We start from the raw sequence: 26,729 nt of genomic DNA, 5'->3' as shown, positions 1-26,729 counted from the left end.
CTTTTTTAGAAACCCGCCACAGCTGTAAGCAAAAATACTAACCCTTAAGTTCAGAACATTTGGGGGTTTTGTACAGTAACACCAGATTTATTTTCACAGAGGACGTGGAAATGGTTCGCACCATGATTCCCTTTGAGAAAGGCTGGCTTTATTTGTAAGACTTCCAAGGTTTGTTCAGGAGTTTCCCGTTACATCTGAGAGGGATCTGTTTTCTTACATTTAATGCTGTGCTTAGCTGAAAGGCACAACTCACTGGTTCTTGGCAGGATGAACAAATACCTAAAGAGGAACTGTCTATCTCAAGTAAAAACAAATTGACGGGAGTGTCATCTTCTGAAACGACAATGTTCTCCAGGCCAATAAAGATGTCAGCTCGGAGGAAAACTTACTGCTTGCCTCAGTCGTGCTCAAACAGCTGAACTATTTGAGGCAAGGAACTAGGTAAAAATCAACTGATCACAAAAATCTTTGATGTATTACTTTTATACTAGCATGCATACTTGCTGCACCCCGTAAGCTCTCTTGTGCATTCTGCAGTTAAGGAATTCACTGTGGCTTGCACTCCTTGTCACGGGACTGTGTTTCAGAATCTGAACTCGTTTCTAAAATTATGTTCGTAGCTCTTACCATTGCAAAAACAAAACAAAAAACCCTTTTGAAATATAAAATGACGCAGTGCCCTCTCCCTAAGCCTGTAATAATAGCTCAGAATTCAGAGGATTATAGAAACATAGGGCTGGAATGGATCTCAAGAAGTCATCAACTTCAGCCCCCGGCACGGAGGCAGGACCCTGTAAACCTAGAAGCTGGCCCTGAGAGGCGTCACTCCAACTTGTTCTTAAAAGCCTCCAGTAGTGACAGGGATTCCACAACCTCCCTTGGAAGCTTATTCCAGAACTTAACTATCATTCTAGTTAAAGTTTTCCCTAATAGCTAACCTAAATCTCCCTCGTGGCAGATTAAGACCATTACTTCTTGTCCTACCTTCAGTGGATATAGAGAACAATTCATCACCATCCTTTTTATAATAGCCCTTAACATATTTGAAGATTATCATCATCAGATCCCTGCCTACCCCTGCTCCCCATATTCTTTTTGCAAGACCATACGTGCCATCACAAGCATACAATAATTTGTATTTGCTCTTATAAAGACACAGATGCTAGAATAATGCATTTGGTATACTATTTAATTAAAAACCTACATTTTATGGATTTTCCAATGAAGATGGAACAAGATTTCCATCAGCCTCAGCATAGAATATAGAAATCTTGCCATGAACCTTAGGTCCAGCTTACTGCAGAGCACACAGGCCTCTCTGTACTGCCTCAATCTGGTTATTCCCTTATCTTGCAGAACCTCATACCTTTTGTACTAGTAAACAGACCAGGTTGAAATGTGATGGACAGACTGGATTATCTAGCAAGTCTTCTCCAGCTGACATCTTTGAAAACCAGGCAGTGAAGTCGCCTCCTGGCTTGAACACTTTCATTTACTGTTATTTCTTTAGACCTCTTCACATAGAGGTTCCGCCGCCACCGACACAAAGTGAAAGCCTTGCCAATAAAATCCAGCCGATGCTGCTCAGTGCAATACTCTGAAAGCTCACACAACGAGAAGCACGTTCTTACCTCAAGCTGTATCAGAAATAGAGCAAGGAAGCAATATTTGAACCAAAAACTAGCCATCAGAAGGGGACAAAACCACAGATGGTCAGGAAAGACCGTCAGCCAACAGTTTTTAAGCTGGCTGGGAGGAAATCATTGAGAAACTTGGGAATTTAACAGGGGGTTGCAGAAGATCTGAAGGGAATGTAATGAGTAAATAGTATCCTATTCAGCGTATAAGGATCTAGTAAGACAACTGCTATGAAGGTAAGCAAGGAAAAAACACTCCCGAGAGGAGTTTTTAGGCTATAAACTTAGCTCAAGATTCTCCTCTTAAATTTTCCAATTATTAGTTTTCTTTTGACTCCTAGATGGTGTAAACATCTGTGTAAAAAGTTTGTCATTGGACATAGGAAGTTGCCCAAGACATTTACATGCTCCTAGCTTTTTAAACACACCCAATAGCCAATATTAGCACCACAACCTACATTCATGCTTTTACTTTTTTTAAGTGACTCAAACTGACCTTTAATGAATGTAATGGAAATGTTCTAGGTCAAAATAAAAGAAATTTAACATCAAATATTCCATTCTCTATTTCTCCCTCTACTCAGCCCCATTCTCATAGTCAATATTCTCCCCTAAGGCAGGTTAGCCGTAAAAAGCACGAGTAGAAACACATAAGGGCTATATCAGAGCCACAATGACAGCATTTGCTGCTGACCAAAGAGCTAGCTTTCATCATCAAAGCCGAGTGTCTGCTCTGACCTGAATGGACGCCTTAAAGATTCATACAATTTAAGGCCAAAAAGGACCACCATAATCTGGCCTGATCTCCTGCATAGCATAGGCGAGAGAATTTCACTCTGTGATTTCACAAATTAAGATGTGCCTGCTTGTCTGTAATCCGTGTAGGAACCCTCTTGCAGAATAAACCTTTGCACCCAGTTCTCTCTGTTCTAAAAGGCTTCTCTGACTGGTCTTTATCTGCTTTGCAAAGCGATCTTAGGAGTTCAACTCTTGAAAAGTTCTCTACAAAGAAAATATGCAATTAGGACAAGCCTCAGAGAAACCACTATTGCTAATATTAGCTCCAGACGTTGACCAAGCAGATGCTTGGCATTAGCCTCTCCTAATGCATTTTACCAAGACCTATCGCAGCAATTCATCTTTATTTTCTAGGCTTTGCCTTTGAGTCCTCTGCCATTCTTCAGCCATGAGGGTTACATGATCACGACTACTGCTCTCCTACCATTCATACATCAGAGAAAGCGACAAGACAGCCAAAGGGAGGCATGTCTGCTGGACTGCAAGACTATGGTGCCATTTGAGCCCTGGCACCTCTTCTGTGCTCTGCTCCTGGGACCCAGCTTGCTTCCTCAAGGACTGTTCCTGCAGAGTGCCAACTGCCCCCGGTTAATCTTATTTTAAATCCTTTCCCAGGGTTCCCATATCACAGTGAGAGAAGCCATAAAAATGTCCCTGGACCGATAGAACTCTGTGAGGGCAAGATGTTCAGCACCTCTCAGACAGTAACTACAGGACTAGAGGCAGAGCAAATCCTAATGAGAAAGGAGCCAAATACATTGCAAAGACAAAAGAAAATGTCAGAAGTTCACGGCAGAGCTCTGCTGTGATGTCTGTACCTACAGGGAGACAGTGTGTTCCCGTCAAACAGACTCAGCTAGGCACTGGACCCAGCTCTTTCCCTGATCTGTTGTGCAACCACGGGCAACTCACTTCCTCTCCCAGCCAGTTTCCCCTGCCCACCCTTTCGCTGTCTCATCTCCTAGACTGTACGCCCTTTGAGGCCATGTCCGACTCTGTTTCAACAGCGTTTAGCACAATGCAGTACAAAGAATAAGGCAATACATAGGAAACCCATCCATTGCAGGTGGGAGGTTTGGTCATTTAAGAGTTTTGAAAACAGTACAGGGGAAACATGAGGCTCTCAAACATTTCACAAGAGGAAGCAAACAACCTACCAAAAATAAAGATTCTGTAAATACTGGTTCAATTTGAATGCCGCTTAAAAAATGCGGACAAGGCCATAGAACATAGGCAGCTTTTTAATCATCATTACTCTAAGATAACATCTGTAGATATTTAGCATTCCAACTATTTTGACATTAGGTGCTGAATCAAGTTACCCTCTGACCAGATTAAAAAAGTGTCCAATAAAAATGAAAACTCACATGCTGGATGGAATACAGTGTCAACATCTTTGGAAACCTGACAGGGGGATTTTGACACATTCCCTAGCTAGGAGAGTAACGTTTTTGAGCCTGGCTAAGTAGTCCTGAGGCACAGATGCCAGAAAGTTCTATCAGGCTGCGCCCCTTTCCAACAGTTACCACACGCTCCAGGAACTCCACTGAAGAGCCGACTGGGGGAACACCAACACGCTGCCTGAAGCCAGAGTTTGCCAAGTGGTCAGCATGGCCAGTCAGAGTTGAGACCTGGGTATAGGAACTGAGTAGTATCCCTTTAAATAGCTTGGGAGATCTGGAATGTCCATTCCTGAAGCCCCCAGAACCTAAGAGAGGAGCAGTGTATGTACTAGATCTGAATATTTGTATGTTCTAGGTGGTGCAGCAGCGTCACTATACTTAAGGCTGTGTCAAAAATTCTGTTTAAAGGTCAACCTTCCTAAGTACTCTAAAATTAACATATGTCAGAGTCCTTTGAAATATGGTGGGCATCAGGAGGGTGCAGGGTAGGAATAGTGTCCAAAATTTGGGGTAAATTTAAAGTAGGGGTTACTAAGCTATCAGCCCACCACCACCACCAAAATAGCCACTTTTCAAAAAAGTATCTAGGGGTTTTTTTGTTTTTGTTTTTTTTTTTAAAAACAGAGGTAGTAAGCATTCAGATAGTTTGGAGGAATGCTTTTCATAGCAAGAGGTCATTTAAGAACTGTTGAAATCATTTATTCCCTATTTGTTCAGGTTGTCACCTAAATCCTATGGAAGTTTTTAGAAAGAGTACAATGGCAACAAGAATCCATATTTTCTTTCATCTTAAGAACTCACAATGCTTACACATTCGGAATTGAGAGTCAATGTTTTTGAAGTATTCTCTCAGTTTCACTAGCTTTGTAATGGAGGTACAGAAGTGATTTGCTCAAGGTCTCTCAGTGAGCCCATAACAGTCAAACAGAACCCATGTGTCCTGATTCCAACTCCCTATTATAATCACAGAACACTCCCTGCCGCCACCCATTAGTTCAAGAAACTTTGAGGACTGCTGCTATTCCAGCTTCATCGTTTTCCCCCCCAGCAAACACAGCGTTATTACTAGGAGTTAGGCTGTAGAGTTTCCTCTATATACCATTGACAAACTTGTCTCACCAGATTTTAAAAGGCCTTGATCCCCTTCTAAAAACCAAGGTCCAATTTATACTCATTCTCTGGCACTTCATCCTATTAGCAATGCAAACCTAGAAATGCTTTCTTTATCTATGGGATGAGCAAATGATTTATACCCATCCTCCCAATTTGTGTTTGTTGATAATACTTTGCAGGGCATGAGTAGGACCAAGTGCTTTGCAAATGTTAAGCCCCAACATTCATGCAAGGTAGAGAGATAGCCCCATTTTCCTAAGGCTTGGAGGTTAATCTGCTTGCCCAGAAAAATGAGTGGCAGAGCCATGGAGAGACTCCAGAGTCTCATTTTCAAGTGGGCTGAGCATCCAGAACTTCCACTGACTTCAGTAGGACTCAGATCTGCATATTTCAGAGTCAAGGCCTAGAAGTAGGACTCCAAGTCCATTGCTCTAACATTAGAAGTCTCTCCCATTGAGAATCTGATAGTACCTGAAAACACAAACACTCCTGTTATAAAAAGTTTTTAACCATCCTAAGGAATCTTTTCAACTTAGCTTACCAAAGAGAAGGTTAAGAGGCAACTTCATGATTGTCTAGAAAAGAGGTCTCATAAATAGAAGCAAAGACAGAATGAGATCCAACAGCTGGAAAATGAAGCAAGATAAATCCAGCCTAGAAATAAGGTGAACATTTTTAATAGTGAGGGCAATTAACTATTAGAACCCTTATCAAATGATGTGATGGGTTCTCCATCACTTCAGAAAGATAGGATGTTGCTCAACTAGAAGTTATGGGCTTGATGCAGGAATTACTGGGTAAGCTTCTATGGCCTGTGCTATGCAGAAAGTGAGACTAAAATCACCTTAAAAGTCCCTGCTCACCTTAAAAATCTATGAATCATCAAAAAGACAAAATTAGACTGAGGAACACAAGATCAAATTTCAATGTTCCTTTTATTGGGACACAATTGGAAATATAATGAATTTCAGTTTTGTAGGGTGTTACTCAGACAATGCGTCACTTAGGAAAACGGACAAGACCGATTCTCACCAGCTAAGTGAAATATTTAGAGTAATTTACAACTAAACATACTGTAACTGACAAAAATAAACATTTTATTGGTCACTTAGTCCTGGCATCTCCTCCATTTCCCTCTTGTTACTCAGCTACATGTGAAGTATGGATAATTTTGAGAAGAGGATCTTGAGTTCTCACTGTAATGGGGTCTGCTGCTCACTCTGTATATTTGAAGGAGATGTTAAATATTCCTTATAAAACTTTGGTTGAGATGCTTTAGAACTTAAAGCACATGTCTTTCATTTTACCTCTAATGGCCCCTTCCACACAGGATTCTCAAAATGATTTGTACTGCAGTAGCATCTAGAAGCCCCAGTCACGAACCAGGACCCCATGGTACGATGCAAACACATTAAGGAAGTCCCATAACACTGTTGCACAATTGGCAGATACACCATTTACAATACACCAAGGCAATGATATTCACTGACTCGCCTGAAGTCACATGGTGAGAAAGCAGCAGAGGTGGGAATAGAAGCCAAGGTGTTCTCTTGTGAACAAATCAGTACACTGAGCGTTAACAGTCTTCCTCTAACCTCCTTAGCCTACACCCTCCAGCTCCTACAGGTTGTGGTGATCATTCTGTTGTGGAAGACAGACAATTCTGATCTCACGCACACATTAGTTTTACATCTGTTGAACTGAATTTCTCCCAATTTAGACCAGTGAATTCAAAATCAGCATCAGGCCCAGAAATTGTAGTGTGAAACTTCCCTGATCCAGAATCAGTGTTCAGATATCTACATCTGTGAGAGGATTTCCCTGTCCTAAAGGAAGGCTTGCTTGATCCACACAGCAGTTGGATTCTTTTTAATCCAACTGAGAAACAGAGTATTAGAAGTGAACAGTGACAGAATAAGCAGGGCCATGCCTTTACCTACCCACACTGTTCTTCTCAGACATTTTGGGTACTACTGTGAATCTTTCAAGAGCGTGAAGAAAGAAAAATGAGAAATAGCAGCAATTATACACCACTGGCAAAAACCCTTGCCCACAAGAATAATCAGCTACACCGTGTTAACTTACCTATTTCCAAAGCAATGTGTGCTAATGGTGTGGAGAAACAAATTAATCAGAGCATCAGAAATATTTTCACAGGAAAGCACATAGGAAGGAGGCAATGTGATTCAGTGGCCAGTGATGCTCACCCACATATGTTAAAGCAATTTGTGACCTACATACACCATTATTAAGTAAAATACAGCACATGTTGGTATAGAACTCTGGCCCTACCTCTTATATAGCATGTTTCTTGCTCTTACCCCCATTTCACAGATGGGGAACTGAGGCACAGGTTAAGGGATTGCCCTGGGTTCATATAAACCAAGATCTAAATTGAAGAAATTAGAGAAAACCCCCAGACACAGCATTTAAAAAAATGCATCTGTTTTTACAGAAGAGATGCAAAACTGAAATGTTGACTCCTTACCATCTCAAGAAAGCTTTCTTGGAGGGAAGGAGTAATAATCCTAATGTCCTAACCAAAATTCTGCCTATGTAACTATATGCTGCCTGCTTAAAATTCACCCTCCAGTTTAATTTTAAATTGGTCTTCCCTTCCCGCAGTGAGAACCACTGTGTGGCCTTGCTGAAGCAGATTGGTTCTCCCATTCCAGCCCAGCAGTGCCTTTGTTTCAAGGGTAGGGGAGTTTTCCTTTTCTCAGATACATTCAGGGAGTGGGGTGCCTAAATTCCTTAGGCTCCTTTAGAAATCCCAGACACACCCAGCTCTGTCACTCACTTTCACACACCCCTCTACCATGTTCTCTGACTTTCTCTAATCCGTGTTGGTTGGCTGTTTGCTCCTGGGTACTAGAAACACAAATACTAATAAATGTTTTGAAACCTTGAGGATGAAGGGTCACACACACACACACACACACACACACAGAGTCACTTTACTATTAAATTGTTATATGCTCATCTCAAGAGCATTTAAAAGAACACAAAGGACCAGAAAGAGTTAATCATCATTCAGAACCAGGATCACCGACTTCCTAATCATATTTTTTTTAAAAAAACATTATTTTTTTTAAAACATACCTTTAAAGACACAGTGTCACTTTAACAGTGGAGGGATAGTCTAGGCAGGGAGCAGTCCCAAATACTCTGTCAACACTTTGTTTGAAGGGTAAACAGCTTATTGGCTACTATCCTAAATCTGAGTTAGAAAAAAAAAGTCAGATTTGTAAAGTAAAACAAGGTCTTCACTAGCTAGCTAATGGTAATGCAGTGCTGAGCCCCTGAATAGACTGGGGACCCTTTTCCTCTCCCAGGAGATTCTTCTTGGCTTTGAACTTTCAGCCATCAAGGGAGGGGGGAAAATAGAAAACAAGCTTGGGTTGAAATGTCAGCATCATCTTGGATTCAAATCAATCAGCTTGATGCATGATTGCAATCGCTAAACCACTTCACCTTTGCACTGCCCTCTTCCATATGTTCTTTATATCAGCATTCAGCAGGCTGGGTGGCTCAGTGGATTCATTTCCTGTCCTAGCAAGGGCTCCAGTTTTAAAAAAAATAAAATAAAATAAAATGGAAAAATAAAAATTATCCACCGACAGTTAAGCTCACCAGACTCATTTCTGTTAAGTCTCCCTCTTTGTCCAATGCCGAGCAAGGGGTTTGTTGCAAGAAGCAGTTTAAGGTCTGGTGCAATCTGGGGAATCTAGCAAACTACCTAATGAATTAGCTCTTCAGAGATCTGCAAAAATAGTGCAGGAATTAGCTGGGCCTTTTCAAATGCTGACATGCCCGGAGGAGAGAGAGGTGGGGTGTGCGTAGGGCAGCTTCCCTCTAAGGGCAGAGTGATTTAAAGGGGATAATTAAAGCAGCTGTCCCCCATTCAGCAGATTGAGTAAAGCAACCCCCCCACACACACACATACACACACCAGGCTCCCTAAAACTAAGATTTTTCTTTGTCAGCTGCAATGCAAGAGTTAAATTCCAGAGATAAATTTTAATCCAAACAATCTGCAGCCATCAGCATTAAGTTGGTGCCCGCCAGCTGGTGATAGTTAAGTGGTTACTTTCTCAAACTGAACCTATTAGCTAAAGGTCAAGACACTTGGTAATACTCCACTGAGTTTAACAATTGTTCATTCCCTCAATGTGCAGTATATTACTGAAGGGGAGAGGGAGCACCCTGGGGGAGGACAGACTTCCAACAAGAGAAGGCTGTGACAACCAGAGCACCTCAAGACATTCAGAGTGCCACCGAACCAGCCTTCCATCCCACACTACCCCATCGCAAGAGAAACCCAGGGAGAACAAGGACAGACCATCACTGCTCCCCTGCATGTCCTGGGTTTCATAAACTATCAGGGTTGGAAGGGACCTCAGGGGGTCATCTAGTCCAACCCCCTGCTCAAAGCAGGACCATCACCAACTAAATCATCCCAGCCAGGGCTTTGTCAAGCCTGACCTTAAAAACTTCTAAGGAAGGAGATTCCACCACCTCCCTAGGTAACGCATTCCAGTGCTTCACCACCCTCCGAGTGAAAAAGTTTTTCCTAATATCCAACCTAAATCTCCCCCACTGCAACTTGAGACCATCGCTCCTTGTTCTGTCATTGGCCACCACTGAGAACAGCCTAGCTCCATCCTCTTTGGAGCCCCCTTCCGGTAGTTGAAAGCAGCACTTTGTGGGGGGTGGCTGCGCTGCAGACTCCGAATTACTGAAATTGTGTCTTTCCACCCTTTAAATGTTAAAGAAATAAAGACAAAATCCTTTTCCAATGGAAGCTAATAAAAATCCATTCACTGGAGAGGCCACATTGGCTTCTTCAGAGTCTCCGCTCAGGAATCATAAAAAGCGGGATTGGCATTGTAGCGGTTTGCTGTGGATCAAGGCAGGAGCAAATTGCCGGGGCTTTCTGAGCCTTACACTCCAAAAAGTGGTCCCACGGGCCTAAAGAGGGGTCCCTAAAACTTGCCGCTTCACCATCTCTCATTCTCGGAGCCGCCCACCCACAATACGGTCCCCAAACTGCCTCACAATTATTTTGCTTGACCCTAATTTTCTATCGTCGTAATCAGCTCTGGGCGTGAAAAGGCAGTGCCACTTGGAAAGGAGACCACAGCCTCCAGACACAGAAGGAAAACAAGGCTCCTCTTAAGCAAGTGGAAGGCTGGGACCATCAGTTGTGAACACTGTTGTTCACGTTAAATAAAACCAGATGGAGCAGTACAGTGAGATTATCTGAGGAACAGGACTTTCATATTGTGGTCAGAATGTACCTTTAAAGAAGCAAATTCTGTCCCCAATTACACTCATGCAGCCACACTGACTTCTAAGCACAAAAAGCATTCACAGATTTAAAGAGACAGTTTAAAAAAATAAAAGCAAAAGGGAATCAGGAGAAGTGGAAGAACAAATTACTACTTTTTCCAAGTTGTTTTTTTACGCATGCAGTTTCCTAATCACGTTTTTTTGGTTCTCTATCCTGCACTGCTGTTCCCCACACACATACCCGCCCCATAGGAAAAACTAACTATATACGGGAAACGGAAACCGATCCTCTACCAAGTGCTGTCAAACATACTAAGCAAAAACTGAAAATACAGAGAAAATTGCAGCTGAAAGAGTTTAGCGAGACTAACACCTAACATTACTGGAACAATAGCAGATAAAGAGAGATGAATTTAAATTGATGTCCCTGTTATTTAGCTGATGATTTTCACTCTGTTTTTCAGTACAAGCCACTAAGGTCAACGCTATTGCCAGAAAGGGAGCGGCAACTCGCAGTTCTACTGATCGGGGTTCGGTTTTCAGGAGCTGGGATTAGCAATTGCTCCAGATGTTTTGAAAGAGAGTGTGAACATGGGAGAAAAGGGGGCTGCTTCTCACTTTTACCTTGTCAACGCTCCGGAACACCGTATGCAAGCCTGAAAGGAATATTCTCCACTGAGAAGTAGCTACATAAAATGGTCACCTCGTCCAACAGACCTGCTCCCATGAGTATTCCGTCTTCTTTGCTGACTCTCTCAAACAAGCGTCTATGGCTTTCTACTCCCATTAACACTCCAGAGATGGATACAACAGAGAGGGATGGAGAAGGATTTTTTTTTTTTCCATCTATGGAATTGCTTACAAAGCTGTAATCGCTTATATCTGTGCTGAGCTACTGAGGGCTAATGGGGCTGCACAGCTCAATTTGAACTCTGTACCAGGCTGAATCTTCATTGCTGGGTGTGTTGCCAATAACTGGTCCTTTGCCATGTCTATCAAACGTCCATGCCACCATTCAGTGCTGTGATAGCTAAGAAACCAAGCTGGCCTTTGGCCATTATTTCACTGCATTCCAGGCCTTCTCTCTTTCTGACTCATTCTCTTTCGTACCTTGCTGAAATGAGAACCTGAGCTGCAGGGCTGCTTTGTGGTAGCTTTACTAGGTTTAGATTTCCACGAGGTTTGGGAGGCTATTATTTCCACAACAACGAAGTGACCAGCTTAGGACCACATTCTCCATTTTCTGCAACTGTCACAGGACGATTTAGAGTTTGCAGAGTCACCTGAGTTGTCTGCGGCGTGCTTAATGCCATGACCCAAGGGCACAAACAAACCAGGACTGCCCGTGGCGGGACATGGTCACAGAATGCCTTGTAGGAGAGAAGCTGAAAGCTCCTGATAAGTCCTCATTTGACAGCCACTGGCCCTCACTCCGATCCCAACCTTAATTAGATGTCAACCCAGGGCCCAGGTTACCCAGCCTGCCTTCCCACTTGTAGCCACACAGCATTCATAGCAAGACCCAAGTTTTGATACTCCCGTATCAGAGATAGACATGCGTAAGCTCTGCACATTCATAAACCCTGGAGACTGCAGATAAGCTAAAGAAAGTGAAGGAGGAAAATACAAAAAATTTAAAAAAAAAAATCACTCACTCATCTTCAGTTGAGGTGAGAAAAGAAAGGAAAACCTTTTCCTTTCTTCCTTTCAAGAAAAAATGAGTTCTTTTTTTTCCCCCCCAATGTGACAGATCTGATGTCAAATGCAGACACACTGAATTGTGCTGTGTATGGTAGAGGCTAAAAATTATCTACATGTAGTGAGGACGGTGAGTAATTTCAGTTAATAGATCTCTAGGGACACAGCTGTGTTTTGGATAGACATAGGCCTACCTCTTAACCTGCCCAGGCTTAAATTTGGGACACAAAGTAATAAAGCAGCTCAGTCTAGAAGATGAACGATTCAATTTCTTTAGCATAAACTTAAGAGGCTATAAGTGGTGGTTCATGATTCAATTTCATTGACCTCAGTAATTGATGGTAATGTATTTTGAGATGTATCTCCATTTCATGTGGGATGGGGGGGAGGAGGGTTCCTGCATTTAACGTGAATGACATTTCCCCTGAGGAGACAAGCTTGCATGCAGGATTCATGGTTTCTGAAGGAGAGCACAATGGGAGTATCAAACCAAAAATGCATCAGTCATCCACCAACGGCAAACTCCCATGCCCAAGTAACGGCTGGGTGCTCGGCTACCCACGGCAGGTTTCTGAAATCACAGCTGGCACACACATGGCTTCCAGACTCACCTGCCATGCTCTCCTTTTAGAACTTGGCTTGCAATACAAAAATGTGTGTTTCATATGAAAATTAATGGAGTTTTTTGGAGGAGAAGAAAAGAAAAGAGAGAGAAACCCACATATGGTGAACTGAGGAAATGAAAAGCAACTCAGCCAAAATAAACTCACCCAAACCCAATTCCTCCTGTCCCACCAAGACTCTGTGGGAAGAGATACAGATGTCCAGTTGACTTACCCTCTTCGCAGTTACTCCCTGTGAACCCAGGACAGCACCTCCACTCCAGGGTGGTCACAGTTCGGTAAGACATTTTGTACGTGGGCCTGATAAGAGTCCTGTAACTAACACAAACGAGAAGTCAACAAACTGCACCTCCCCATCCTGCAGACTATCACTGCCATTTTCTACAGAGGGGCCATTTTGTCCCACGCATGGGACTATCCCAGCATCCAACTGCCCAACTGCTGTAACTGGCAACATACAAAGTTGCCAGGTGGGTTTGGGTGAGGGAATCGGCACTTTGTGGGTTTGATCCTGCTGTGCTTACTCGCTGCTGAACTGAATGGCTCTGCTCGTGAATGGGTGCGGGATCAAGAGAAGCGCATGTGTATTTAACTCCCCAGGCACCAAACCCAGTAGTTCCCAGAACTCTTTTTTTTTTGGTAGATATTCACTAAACACAGTCCCACATATACATTACGTTTCTCCATACCATAATATCAGAGGATCAGTTTGCAAGAAGGAAGGCCAAAGACAGAACACACAAATTGTTTATCGACACTGGGACATACAAAGAGCATGACTGTGCACACGAAAATGAGCAAGAATCATCTTGTGGTTAGAACACGAATACGATCCAGGAGATTTGGGATCAATTCCTGGCTCTGCCATTGACTCCTTTTGTGACCTCATTTAATCCATGCCTCAGTTTCTCATCCATTAAATGAGGATAATTCCTCCTTTCTTTGTCTTATCTATAAGCAGCTCTTTGGGGCAGGTTCTCCCTTACAGCACCTAACATAACAGGGCCTTGATCTCAGTAGGGACATCTAGGCACTATTACAATACAAATCATAGTGCACACATTTAGTGATAGTCTCGATAGCCATTCGTATGCACAACTAGCGATTTGCACACACCATCACCTGACACACGTGTGCAATCATGTTATTTCCACAGGCACATTTATATATTAAACTACATGCAAATCCTGAGCTTCTTTTTTGAAAATTTGGCCCTACCAAAAAAAAATTATATATTCAGCAAATTAGGTTTCCCCGCATTAGCTGGAATAATTGTTGTCACTCTTTAAGAAGCTTCAGGAGAACATGGAAGGTTTTAACGTGTAAAAAAAGTTATATTCTATAAACTTGCTCTCATATTTATACTCTGATACAATGAACTGGGGTGTGGCCAGGAGGAGGAGAGAATGAAGGCGGGGAGGGGGAGAGACTAAGGAACTCTGCATTGTGGCTTTATAATTCTTTTAGGGAAACTTACACCATGTGACAGACTTAAAATGTACTGCATTCTACCAGGAACCGCCTGTGACTTGCAATATCTAGAAACGCCAGTAGGTGGAGCTCTGTCACCAAGCCCAGTATTACTCTAGTGTACTGCAATACCCAGGGCCAGTTACAGAGAAAATAATTCTCAGAAGGAATGTGCAGACTCCCTCTATTGGCATGGGCTGCCCTCTGCTGGGATGAGGGGGATCTCTACCTTATAACAAGAGCTGGAATTAACAGGCAGTCCGGCACTGGAAGCAAGTCCCTTGCACTTTTGGTATGATCATGATCGGAGGATGAACTATATGCTTGAGCATGGAAGAAAGGTGAACCAAGAAGAGCTTGTCTCACCAAATGGAGCACTAAATAATGAGAACCAACCTTGATTCCTACAGGTCGCAGTGTGGGATCCTATCAGGAAAGGTCTTGCACTACAAGTGGTAAGGTTAATTTGTTAGCAGCAGCAGTAATGCAAGCAGATCAGCAAGGGGTGTCCCTTCGTGTACTGAACATAAGTGGGGGCCTCTGCTACTATAAGCACGTAAATGATATTTATGCCGATTGCTCACTCTGGAGACGGACAAGTTTTCTCCGTTATCCACAGGACAGGCACTGCATGAGCTGCAGTGGCACAAGCTCCCTCAGCAGCATGCCACAACCCTGACCTGGGAGAATAATTTAGTCTCCCTGGACCATTCAGTCATTGGCCTTGCTGCTGAATTGCCAGGAAGCATCCCAGTTGGGAGCAAGATGTTTGTCTAATCGGGGCCAAACTGAGCCAAGTAACTTCACCTAGTTCTTCACTACAGCACTTTCCAGCCACAGGTATTGACCTCCAGGTTCTTTGATAAGGAGATAAGCCTCTCACCAAGCCTAACCTGTAGACAGGCCCACAGTCTTAAAACGGACGGCAAAATTAAGGAACAGCAGCATTAAACACCTTGTTGAGGGTCTCATAGAACATCTTTTGCAGAGTCAGGAACAGAACTGAGGCCTCCTGATTCAGAGTCCTGTAGCGGCAGCCCAAAGCCCATCTTGCCTGGCTTAAGCCCTGAACCAGCAGTCAGAAGATCACGACTTTGTCAGTAACAACCCAGCTGTGTTTGACCTGGAAATGAAAGCCTCTGTCCCATTACCAGTGCCAGCTCGTCTCCAAGTACACCGCAATTTCAAATCGTGGTTCTTGCCAAGATGTTAAAACGCTCTCAAACTTCATTATGAGGTGCAGAGAGTGGCTTGAGCCAGGCTAGAATCTCAGCAGTCAACACAGTACTCAGGAATTAGCTGTAGGTTGACTCCTCAAACCAAGAGGAGTCAGGCACTTCTTGGGACATGACAGATTTGGGGTTCAGTTAGGATTACCATGCATCCTGAATTTCCTGGAAGGAATCGGATGTTCATGGTGCCGTCCAGTTTCTTACTGGCAAGCCTTGGACAGATTGAAACATCAGACCGAACTGAGGTCTGCACAATGTCACAGGACAACATTACAACTTCATCACGTGACACTGCATCAGAGCCTGATGTCCCACACAATGTGATGTTATATCAGCACATCACAAGATGGTGAAGACTAGAATGAGAGGGGTGTGGATCCACTGTCAGAGTATTTTACAACCACTCACTGGCCAATTGACACAGAAGAGTTGTTTTTGCTCTTGGAGCCTACTTACCAGTTGAAGGAGGAGAAAAATGGTAGAGAAACATCAGTTCGAGAGATTGGGGGGCGGGCGGGGTGGAGAGTGCAATAGACGGCTATAGGGACTGATAATTGTCTAGGGAGCCTTTTTCCTCTAGCTCACTGGTTCGATGCCAACTCAAGTCTTGTGTGCTCCACACTGGCAAACCTCAGATAGTGCTGCTTTATTTTAAGTTTAGAACATAATACATTAGGTCAAATCCTATCCTCATCACAGTAAGCAAGTCAGGACCCAGTCTAGGCACTAGTTATTTGTATTACAGTAGTGACAAGAGGTAACCAATCAAGAAAAAGAGACCCCCCATCATGCTAAGAAATACATGTATCCATTACAAGAGACGGCCTTAAACTTGAAGAGCATATGTTGAAATAGACAAGACAAAAAGGGTAGGAGGTACAGAAGGGGAACTTGCCCAAGGTCACACAGCAGGTCAGTGGCAGAGTGGATTGGAACCCAAGTCTCAAGTTCCAGTCCTATGCACGATTCCTTAGACCATGCTGTAAGCTATTTACGGTGGTTTTCCCCTACATCAATCCAGCCACATGCCCCTTGAATGCTTCAAGAAAAGCACAGTAAAAGCTTTGCCCTCGTGTCAATAATGCACGTGCCACCATCCGCATTCACTGGCACTGCCACCGCAAGCGAATGTCAAAATGGTAACATGGCACTTGCACAGCTCCTTTAAGTGAAGGCTCTCAGAGCACTTTACAGATAATCAGCTGCCAACCCTCACAGCTCACCTGCAAGGGATGCAAGTAACTTATAGAAGGGGAAACCGGGCAAAGTTTAGCAACTTGTCCATAACACAGCACGTTAGTGGCAGGATTTGGAAGAGAACCCAAAAGGTCTTGACTAACAATCCTAGCAATTGCCATACTAGATCAAACCTGTGGTCTATCTAGCCCACTGTCCCGTCTCCAAGAGTGGCCAGTATCAACCCCTAACTAACTAGACCACAGTGCTTCTCAGTGTGTGATCGTGGTTTAGGAACCAGTGGATCTGGATACATGAGTAAGAGACTCTGAAAAGACTGTACAGAACATTTTGATTGGGGATACAGGCAGATCAATCAATTGACTGTGGCTAGCCAAGCTCTTAATACTGGAGATCAAGCTGTTGAGAGGATATGAGTGGTGTATTCACACTGCGGATCTCAAGTCCCAGTACACGCACATTCCTCTTGCTCATAAAGAAGCATTGCTGAGTACAACAGCCAGTCATGACACAAGAAAGGGAGAACGTGCAACTCGCCTGAATCTGATCCTCAGCAATCGGGTCAAAGAGGAGTGACTGTCTCTGCTGTGGCATAAACAGAACAGCCTTTTACACACAGGAAATACCTTTCCCGTTTGTTTGGATTCATTTATTTTTTACACATATAAACAAAACTGTTTGTACCTAACTGGCCTAACCACGGGGAGGGGTGGGGGTTGTCAAACTTGCTTCCACATCGCAAGATAAGCAGTCTGTGTTAGCATTACTCTCAGCCATTCTGAGTCGTGCCAAAGGAGAGCTCAGAAATCCTTCAAGGACTAATTCATTCATCTTCAAGTCCCAAATTAGAAAGGCTTCAATGTCACTTACTGGACAAATACTGTGGATGATGTGGAATTAACTTAGCTTCTCAAACTAGCAAAATGTCTGAAAAACTAAGAAACACAGGACTCCGTTCTCTTTAGCATTACGTCTACATTGCGGTAGGGCCAATAGGTTTCAACCAGGTCAGAGCCCCATTGTGCTAAGCCCCATGCAGACACATGGTAATGGACAGTCGCTACCCCAAATTACTTAGTCCCACTGGTGAAAATCCGGGTAACGCCAATGAAGTCAGTGCAGGTTTTCCTTGGTTTTACACCAGTTTAACTGGTGTCAGAATCTGGCCTACAACAGAATTTCAAGCAAGAACTATGAAGAAGCTAGAAGCCCGTGAAGTAAATTGACAACTTAAGGCTGGCAAAGCAGTTGGTGTATGGGACAGAGATGCCAAGACAGTTATGATGGAGTAGACCGATGGGGATGGCTTTAGAAAGAGTCAGTGACAGGCAAGCATAACCCTTTTAAACACTGACGTTTCCCAGACTGCCAGCATTATGAAGGTGTAGGAGGCATTGCACACAGAAGGGATGAGCAAGTGCTAGGAGATGAAGCAGGGATCTGCCTAGCATTATTCTATTGGAGTTACTGTCGTATTCAACTGCTAACAGGTAAATTAGATCCACATAGCATTGTAATTCATGGAGCACACCATAGCAAAATTTTGCTCTTTGCCTCTCCCAGGACCCTAGGGGATGATTAGCAGCAGGAGAAAGTCACTCCATTAGCAGGAGAGGACATTTATATCTTCAGACGGTGCCTGCTATGTCCTGGGCGCCTTGGATCCCGGGCAGGATTGAACCGAGAGGAGAGGAATGCTCAGGGGACTACACACTGGTGCAATAAAGAGCAGCACATGCTCTTGGCTAGCACATGTGCACCACTCAATGGCAACATGGCCACATGGTAATTGCCCCTTCTCGCTAGATTACCCTGACAAGCACTAGGTAGAATTATTCCCCGACTTCAACGAACCCTTCCAGCAGGCTGCTTCTCAGCATGGTTTAAGAGCAGAGGCCTACATTTTCCGAAGAGACTAGTGATGGAAGGGGCCTGATTTTCAGAGGTGGGTGCTCAAGTACTCCTTTTCTTTTTGCAAAATTCACTAGGCACTTTTGAAAATTTAGGGCAAAAGCTACAAGGAGGAGCCAAATCTTTATCAACAGAGAAGGATCAACAGGGATCATGGTCAAATGCACCAGTCAGCAGCACTAAAGACAGACAGGGAAATTGGTAGATCAGGAAGGAGAACTGAGAGAATGAAAAATAAGGGATCTAATGTAAATGTCAAAAGATTGACCTGTGATCCCATAGATTAGCTGCAAGTTCCAGTAACCAGGTATAGGGCCCGATTCTCCATGGAGTTGAATGTCAAACTCCCAAAGCCCAAAGTGGATAGGGCTCAGCTCCTGGCAGAATCAGACCATCATTGAGCAATACAATAGAACCTCAGAGTTACAAACACCTCGGGAATGGAGATTGTTTGCAACTCTGTAATGTTCATAGCTCTGAACAAAACATGATTGTTCTTTCAAAGGTTTACAACTGAACATTGACTTAATACAGCTTTGAAACTTCATTATGCAGAAGAAAAATCCTGCTGTCCCTTTATTTATTTTTAGTAGTTTATGTGGAACAGTACTGTACTGTATTTGCTTTTTTTTGGTCGCTGCTGCTGCCTGATTGCCTACTTCCAGTTCCCAATGAGGTGCGTGGTTGACTGGTCAGTTCGTAACGCTGGTGTTCGTAACTCTGAGGTTCTACTGTAGTTTGCAAAGGAAGCTTCCTTTGCATTTGCTTCTTTAAGACCGCTTCCCTACAGCCTCCCAATTCAAGAAGGAAAAAAGTAAGTCAGCAATTCAGTGATGAACCCACAAGCTCAGAAACAGGTGTTTTATGTAAGAGTCAGTAGCTTTAAGACCTACCACGCGCAGCAAGCAGATGTGCTCTGTGGGAGCTGTTGTGTTTGTGTTTTCCTAGTGCCCTGCTTCTCCTGGGAGCATAGCAAAGCTCTAGGAAACAAAAACACTCAAATCAGATGACTGCCAATCATTCATATTTCTGAGATGCAACTGATGCAACTAAATGGGATGGACCAGATATACTTGGGAGATGATTGGCTTCCTTAGTTAGAACCCCCCTACCCAGACAGCCAGAATTGCCACCTGCCCTGTACAAAGGATGTCTGAAGGATCATCAGCAAGCTGCCCCCTCCCCAGTGCCACACTGTAGACACCAGTCAAGGAGAGTCTACGATGGTGGTTTTCACTAATGAACGTGTCAGGGGCTAGCTGGACATTTTTGTTTTCATCATCTCTTCTGTAAAACAAACCACCCCGCCACTCAGCATTCAAGCCTCACTATCCCCCTGCTTACTCCAGCTGACCTGGCACAAAGGCCAAACAATTCCCAGTCATGAAAAGCTTTAAGTCTGCTTCTTCCGGCGTTGGACAAAACAAAGCTGGAGCTGCGAGAGGCTCTCCTGAAAGACGGGCACGTGCTCGGCCTTCCCCAAAGGAATCTATGGAGGGCTGGATTTAACCTGCTGAGGTTGTCTGACTTGCACCACACAGCGAAGGCCTGAGACCACGGAGTGGGGATCTCTATGTTGCTGAGTCTCCATAGGGGACCCATTTGATGTCTATAGCCCCAGGAAAAAGGGACCCAAGCATTCAGAGACCCAGAGAGAAGTCAGCCAGCTAGCTCCCAAAATCTGGTCTTTCCCACAGCTCCTCTCTGCTCTGTAGCAAGATTCAGACTAGAATTAAACCAGCGGCAAGAGTATATCAGCTTTGCTCTTCCCAGTTGCTGCTGGCCAAAAGATCTAGCCCAGCCAGACTCCAGCTCAGTCAGTGTGCAGACCCCAAGATAATTCACCTAATTACTGGTCTAAATAGTTATGTGCTTTGCACAGGTGTAACAGCTGGCCCTTTCACTCTGAAAACAGCTGGCCAGCACTGCATGTGGTAATACACACAGAGACCAATTCGCCTCTGAACACACGACAGCCTGCCCCCTTCACAAACCCAGGGATACGCCTTCACGTCTGGGCTCTAATCACTTAGACACTCAAAGCCTTGATCATGCTCTCCGGGGAACGCTCATCCTGCTGTAACACGTATGTGGCGGGGAAGGGGGGGGTGGGGTCTATTTCCAAGTATGTGACCTAACCGCCTCCAGAGAAATAATGGGACTAACACATAATCAGCGTTTCCTGTCTAAAGGGACTTCAAATAGCAATTCTAAGCACTGAATCAATCCATAGGAGTTATCCAGTTGAATGGTCAAAGAAAGGAGACGGAGGGATTCCCAGTTTCAGAAGAGGCAATGCCAGCTAGAAAATATTGTTGACGGAGCATAAGCACTAAAGCATGGGCCAAATTCTTTGGTGATGTACACCCCACACACAACTCTATCGATCACATAGCAACAGATTCTTGATACAGACAATAATGATAGATACCTCGCTGTTCTATCGTGCTTCATCAATAGAGCTGAAAGCACTTTACAAAAGGGAGGTCAGTGTCATTATCTCCATTTTACAGATGGAGAAACTGAGGCACGTGCTCCACACCCCCACATATCTAAAATAGATAGCCTTGTTATTCACCAAGATGATGTCCCCCATTTTTTTGTTGGGGGGGCGGGGGAAGGAGTTGCTACAGCAAGAAGGATCTGCACTGATCAGCAAGCCCTGGAAGTTACATTTAAAGTAAGATATTGAAGATACCACTTAGGTTTGTGGTCATGTCATGTACAATGGGACAAGCAGAGTCAGACCTGGTCTGTATCGGAATGGAAGACATAGAATTATAGAATGGTAGGACTGGAAGTACCCTGGATACGTCAGCTCGTCCAGTCCCCTGCACTGAGGCAGGACTAAGTATTTCTTAGACCCGCCCTGACAAGCATTTATCTAACCTGTTCTTTAAAAAAAAAGAAAGAAAAAAAAACAACGATGAAGATTCCACAACCTCCAAAAAGGTAATTGTTCCATTGCTTAACTACCTTGACAGTTAGGAAGTTTTTCGTAATGTTGAACCAAAATCTCCCTATCTGCTATTTAAGCCTATTACTTCTTGTCCTGTCCATAGCGGTTAAGGAGAAATTTATCACCCTCCTCTTTGTAACAACCTTTTATACACTTGAGGCTGTCAATCGGTCTCCCCTCAGTCTTCTCTTCTCCAGACTAAGCAAACCCAATTTTTTCAATCTTTCTTCATAGGTCATGTTTTCTGGACCTTCGCTCTCCTCTGGACTTTTTCCAATTTGTCCACATCTTTCTGGAAGCGTGGCACCCAGAACTGGACACTGTACTTCAGTTGAGGCCTTATCAGTGTCGAGTAGAGTGGAAGAATTACTTCTCGTGTCTTGCTTACAATACTCGTGCTAATACATCCACGAATGACGTTCACTTTTTTCGCAACAGTGTTACACTGTTGATTCATATTAAGTTTGTGATCCACTATAAACCCCACATCCTTTTCTGCAGTACTCCTTCGTAGGCAGTCATTTCCCAGTTTGCATTTGTGCCATTGATTATTCCTTCCTAAGTACAGTATTTTGCATTTGTCCTTATTGAATTTCATCCTATTTATTTCAGGGCATATCTCCAGTTGGTCAAGAACATTTTGAATTCTAATCCTGCCCTGCCAAGTATTAGCAAGCCCTCCCAGCTTGGAATCATCTGCAAACTTTATAAGCGTACTCTGTCTGCCATTATCCAAATAATTTATGAAGGTATTGAATAGAATCGGACCCAGGACAAGCTCCATGCAGGACCTTGCTCAATATGCCCTTCCAGCTTGATTGTGAACCATTGATAACTACTCTCTGAGTAGGATTTTCCAACCAGTGGTCCGCCCACCTTATAGTAGGTTCATCTAGGCTGTATTTTTCTAGTTTGTTTATGGGAAGGCCACATGAGATAGTATCAAAAGCCTTATTAAAGTCAAGGTACATCACATCTATCACTCCCCCCCCATCCACAAGGCTTGTTACCCTGTCAAAAAAGGATATTCGGTTGGTCTAACATGATTTGTTCTAGACATCCCACAAAACCCCTGAAGTGCATCAATAGATGTCAGTCTGAAATAATGTCCCAGTATGGCATCACCAAACACTGTGTTGGAAGCGGTGCTTCCCTGCCCCCAAGGCTGGGTGGGGTGCAGGGTCTGAAGTAGAAGTAAAGCTCTTGTCAATGGGTTAACAGCACGTTTCACACAGGCTTGGGCCCCACTGTCCTTGCTGAATTCTAAAAATCAGGTACTTTCATTCTGGCACTTAAACACTCCCTGCAGCGTCAAAGTGCCCATCTTCTCAGCCTGAGCTATGCTGTCTGCTGTCATGCAATGCTGCTGCGCCTGCATTTCCCAGAAGCAGGACCCCAGAGAGACGATGCTGCTCAATCATGGCGGGGGGGGGGGGGGGCGGCGGAATAGCAGGACTAAACTGTACATGTTGGAAACGTTTGCTGGGACAGTGAAGTAGCTGTAGGAAAGGCAGACTGTCCTGGCCACTGTCTAAAACCTCTTGGCTTCCCAGATGCACGATACCCCCAGTATTGGCTGTGCACTTGACAATGATACACTCACTGTTGGAGATCTAGAATGTCCGATGTACCCCTTGCTGAACGAGCAATAGCAAACGCCAGCCTCACCAGTATTCGCCCAAGCCTCTGAGGCCCTTTGACTTGCTCTGTACCGCTCGCCGCCCTGCAAGCGCTTGGCTTTAGCAGTGGCCGTACTCTGGCATCAGTGTTTCCAGTTGAGTAATCCTCTTGGAAACGAAGGGCTAAACGACGAGCAGCTGCATTTGAACCAGGAGATTGCTTCCATAGGTGCTGGAATGAGGGGGGCTGCTGCACCCCTCAGCTTGAAGTAGTACCAACCACCCGAGTTCATGATTTCCGCCTTCAGCGCTCTTCCCCTCCATAAAAATTGTTCTAGCACCACTGGTTGCTTCCAGTTCCTGGGAAGTGAGTGGCAAGTTCTGGAAGTGAAAGGTTGGGAAAACAGCCCCAAGGGATTGTGGGATAGCACAGGCGGATTCTCCAGACCTGAGTCTGGGGACCCAGAGCTGAGCTGTATCCATGCTGCAAAATGCTTGGGTTCTGACCCACGTCACAGTGGGACTCTGGTTCCGACTCTCCCCCCATAGCAGGCCCAAATCCAGCGGGTTCTTGGCCCAAGTCAGACTGTTTTCTGTGTGGATGGAAGGGGCTTGGGTTAAAACCTGAGTTAGCACCAGGGCTTACAGTGCAGTATAGATAGCTCCATGGAGGTCCCAACCGAGATCAGGACCCCGCTGCACTAGGCTCTGTACCTGCACACAGTTGTTTGGGAGGGTCTCTTACTTACAAGATAAATAAGACCCAGGAAGTATTACTCCATGGTAAAATGGAGTAACTGAGGTTAAAGCGATTTGCCCGAGGTCACACAGGAAGTCCGTGCCAGAGCCAGGATCTGCCAAGTCTCCATCCAGTGCCTTAACCACAAGACCGTCCTTCTCTATCAGCCTTTGCAGAGAGCGTGTCCTAGTTAGGGCACTGACTGCTCTAAAGCGATCAACCTAGTGCAGCCTTTGGACAGCTAACACATGCGTCATGTAGGGGGAAGGCCAAACGTCAAGTGCCACCGGCTTCTATGGGAGTTGTGCTCCCATAGATGGGATGGCTGGACCCCAGGGAATCGTTGACGGACACAACCCAAACAAGCAACTTTATTCACTTCTCAAGAGAGAGATGCATGGGATATTAATGGATACGCACATCAGGCGTGCTCGCCAGGCCCATCTGCCCTTCAGTGTCACAACAGCTAGGCCCTGCAGTGACACGCAGAAGATGCGAATGGCGTGGCTCAGACGGAGAAAGGTCATAGCAGAGAGCTCTGCCGAGACAAAAGCCAACAGCAAAGACCGCACCAAAGCAACGCAGGCCTCCAAGCTAAATAGAGAGTCTAGGGTGGGAACAGCATAGCTCATCCCATCAGAGCCAAGATGACAACGCTCACGCAAAAGAAACAGCTGCCAGCTTCCCAGGAGCGAGCGAGTAAATAGCAAGGAGCAACACACCCCGAGCTGCTATACTGGGGATCATACAGATACTTCCCTGTCAAATGCTGGGCGCTGACCCAAAATTTGTGCAATAAGGAAGAGAAATGTAGCATCTGAACTGGTGACAGGAAACTGATTAAACAGCGTCTGGCCAGACTGACATCTGTTTGGAAGCAGGATCGCTAACGAAATACCCTCCTCAGCTGTCACTGAAGAATTGAAAGATGCCTTCTTCTTTGGCAGGAGTGGCTTTTGCTAGTGAGCCTCCCCATTGTGGACATGGAGGGAATGAAAGCTTGACCAGATTTGGCTCATTACTTGCCAACAAGAAGATGAAACAGTTGTATCAAGATACAGCTGTGAGAAATAGAACCAAGCCAGAGCTGCGCTGCTATCTGCCTAATGGTTTTCTCTATTCCCCTATCATCACTCCAATCAAATCTACCCAGGCTTCCTCCTTATAACTAGAGATGGGTCCCCACCACCGATGTAACAGCAGTCCAAGTAATGTATAATTCATGACAAGGGAAAATGGATAAATCCATGCTACCTCTGTGGCCACTGAGACAAAAACTGGATACAATTCAGCACGAGGGCACCATCTAACTCCTATCGCCAAAAACAATGTACATTCAAATCAGGAGTCAAATCGCCTTGACTGGCAACACGTGTCTAGGGAGGTGGAGGCAAAAATGGCTTCTGAAATGCTAGATACCTGAGACAGGAATGTGGGGAAACCTCACAGGGGTAAAGGGAAACAATATAGTCTTTGTATGAGGCACAAAGACTATGCGGTTTGCCCCAGATGGTATTCTTGATCAAACACTCCCATGGAAATTATGTAACTTTTCACTGATAGGGTAATGAGCTCTGACAACTAGGATTGGATAAGCAGGTCAGAGGAGGAATAGAGAGACTTCTCTACACAGCAGGGAGAGGCGGTCAGACTGACCAGGAAACAGAAAGGGGACTTAGTTCAGTTACAGAGGAAAAACAAAAAGACAATCTAGAAATAAGGGGAGCCTACCTCATTGGGCTTTGCCTAGTATTCACAGGCGTGTGATATACAGACAGTTTCTTTACCGTTTTCTCTGTTTAAGACGACTCCTGCTGTATTGGATAACTTTGTACAGAGCATCCCAAGAGAGACAAGAATCCCTCAACCTCCGGAGAGTGGTACTAAAGGATACAGAGTTTCTGGAGCCTCATTCCATCCTCACGGTCTCAGACAGGGCATGGACAGAGGTGTCTGTGCCATTAAGGTGTACTACACAAGGCTGAAGTCAGGGATCACTGGGAAGAAGCCAAAAACCAAGGAGGAGATTTCAGTCAGCAGGGGTGTGAGCGAGAGTCCAGTATTGTCAGAGTCACAGTTTTTCAGGCCAAAAGGGGCCATTCTGATCATCTAGTCTGATGTCCTTTATGACACTGGCCATTGACCTTCCCCACAATAACTCCAAGAGCAGAGGTTAGAAAAACATCCAGTCCTGATTTAAAATGGTCAGTGAGGAGGAATCCACCATGACCCTTGGTAAGCTGTTCCAATGGTTAATTATTCTCACTGTTAAAAATGTATGCCTTATTTCTAGTCTGAATTTGTCTAACTTCAACTTCTAGCCATTGCATTGTCTTATACCTTTCTCTGCTACACTGAAAAGCCCATTATTAAATATGTATTTCCTATATAGGTACATATAAGCTGTAATTAAGTCACCCTTAACCTTCTCTTTAAGCTAAATAAATTGAGCTTTTGAGACTATTTATATAAGGCATGTTTTCTAATCCTTTAATCATTCTCATGGCTCTTCCCTGACCCCCTCTCCAATTTAACAACATCCTTTTTGAATTGTGGGCACCAGAACTGGACAGGATTCCAGCAGCGGTTGCACCAGTGCCAAATACAGAAGTAAAATAACCCTCCTAATTCCTACTTGAAATCCCTGTTTATGCATCCCAGGATCACATTAGTGGTCTTGGCCACAGCATCACACTGGAAGCTCATTTTAAGCTTATTAGCCACTACAACCCCCAAATCTTTTTCCGAGTCACCCCTTCCCAGGTCAGAGTCTCTCATCGCATAAGTATGACCTACGTTCCTTGTACCTAGATTTATACATTCACATTTAGCCATAACAACACACATATCGTTTGCTTGCACCCTGTTTATCAAGCAACCCAGATTGCTCTGAATCCATGGCCTTTTTTCATTATTTACCACTCCCACAATTTGGGTGTCATATGCAAACGTTATCAGTGATGACTATGTTTTCGTCCATGTCATTGATAAATATATTAAGTAGCATAGGGCCAAGAACCAATCCCTACGAGACCCCA

The 26,729-nt window shown here is 44.3% G+C and overlaps 1 protein-coding gene across 4 annotated transcripts in view; it reads right to left on the bottom strand.

Moving 5' to 3' along the window:
* The window catches only part of COL26A1 (collagen type XXVI alpha 1 chain), a 221,305-nt gene that overhangs the window by 154,897 nt on the left and 39,679 nt on the right, over nt 1-26,729 (bottom strand). For 2 of the 4 annotated variants that reach the window (XM_037880523.2, XM_037880525.2), the window contains exon 3: nt 12,779-12,882. In XM_037880523.2, the coding sequence (XP_037736451.1) occupies nt 12,779-12,882 (104 nt within the window). The remainder of the gene's footprint in view (nt 1-12,778; nt 12,883-26,729) is intronic. The other 2 variants (XM_043531229.1, XM_037880524.2) reach the window with 1 other exon arrangement.

Source organism: Chelonia mydas, chromosome 17 (genome assembly GCF_015237465.2).
Source record: "Chelonia mydas isolate rCheMyd1 chromosome 17, rCheMyd1.pri.v2, whole genome shotgun sequence".
Taxonomy (NCBI): Eukaryota; Metazoa; Chordata; order Testudines; family Cheloniidae; genus Chelonia; species Chelonia mydas.
Note: the sequence above shows the minus strand (reverse complement) of the source record. Positions and strands in the feature narration are given on the sequence as shown.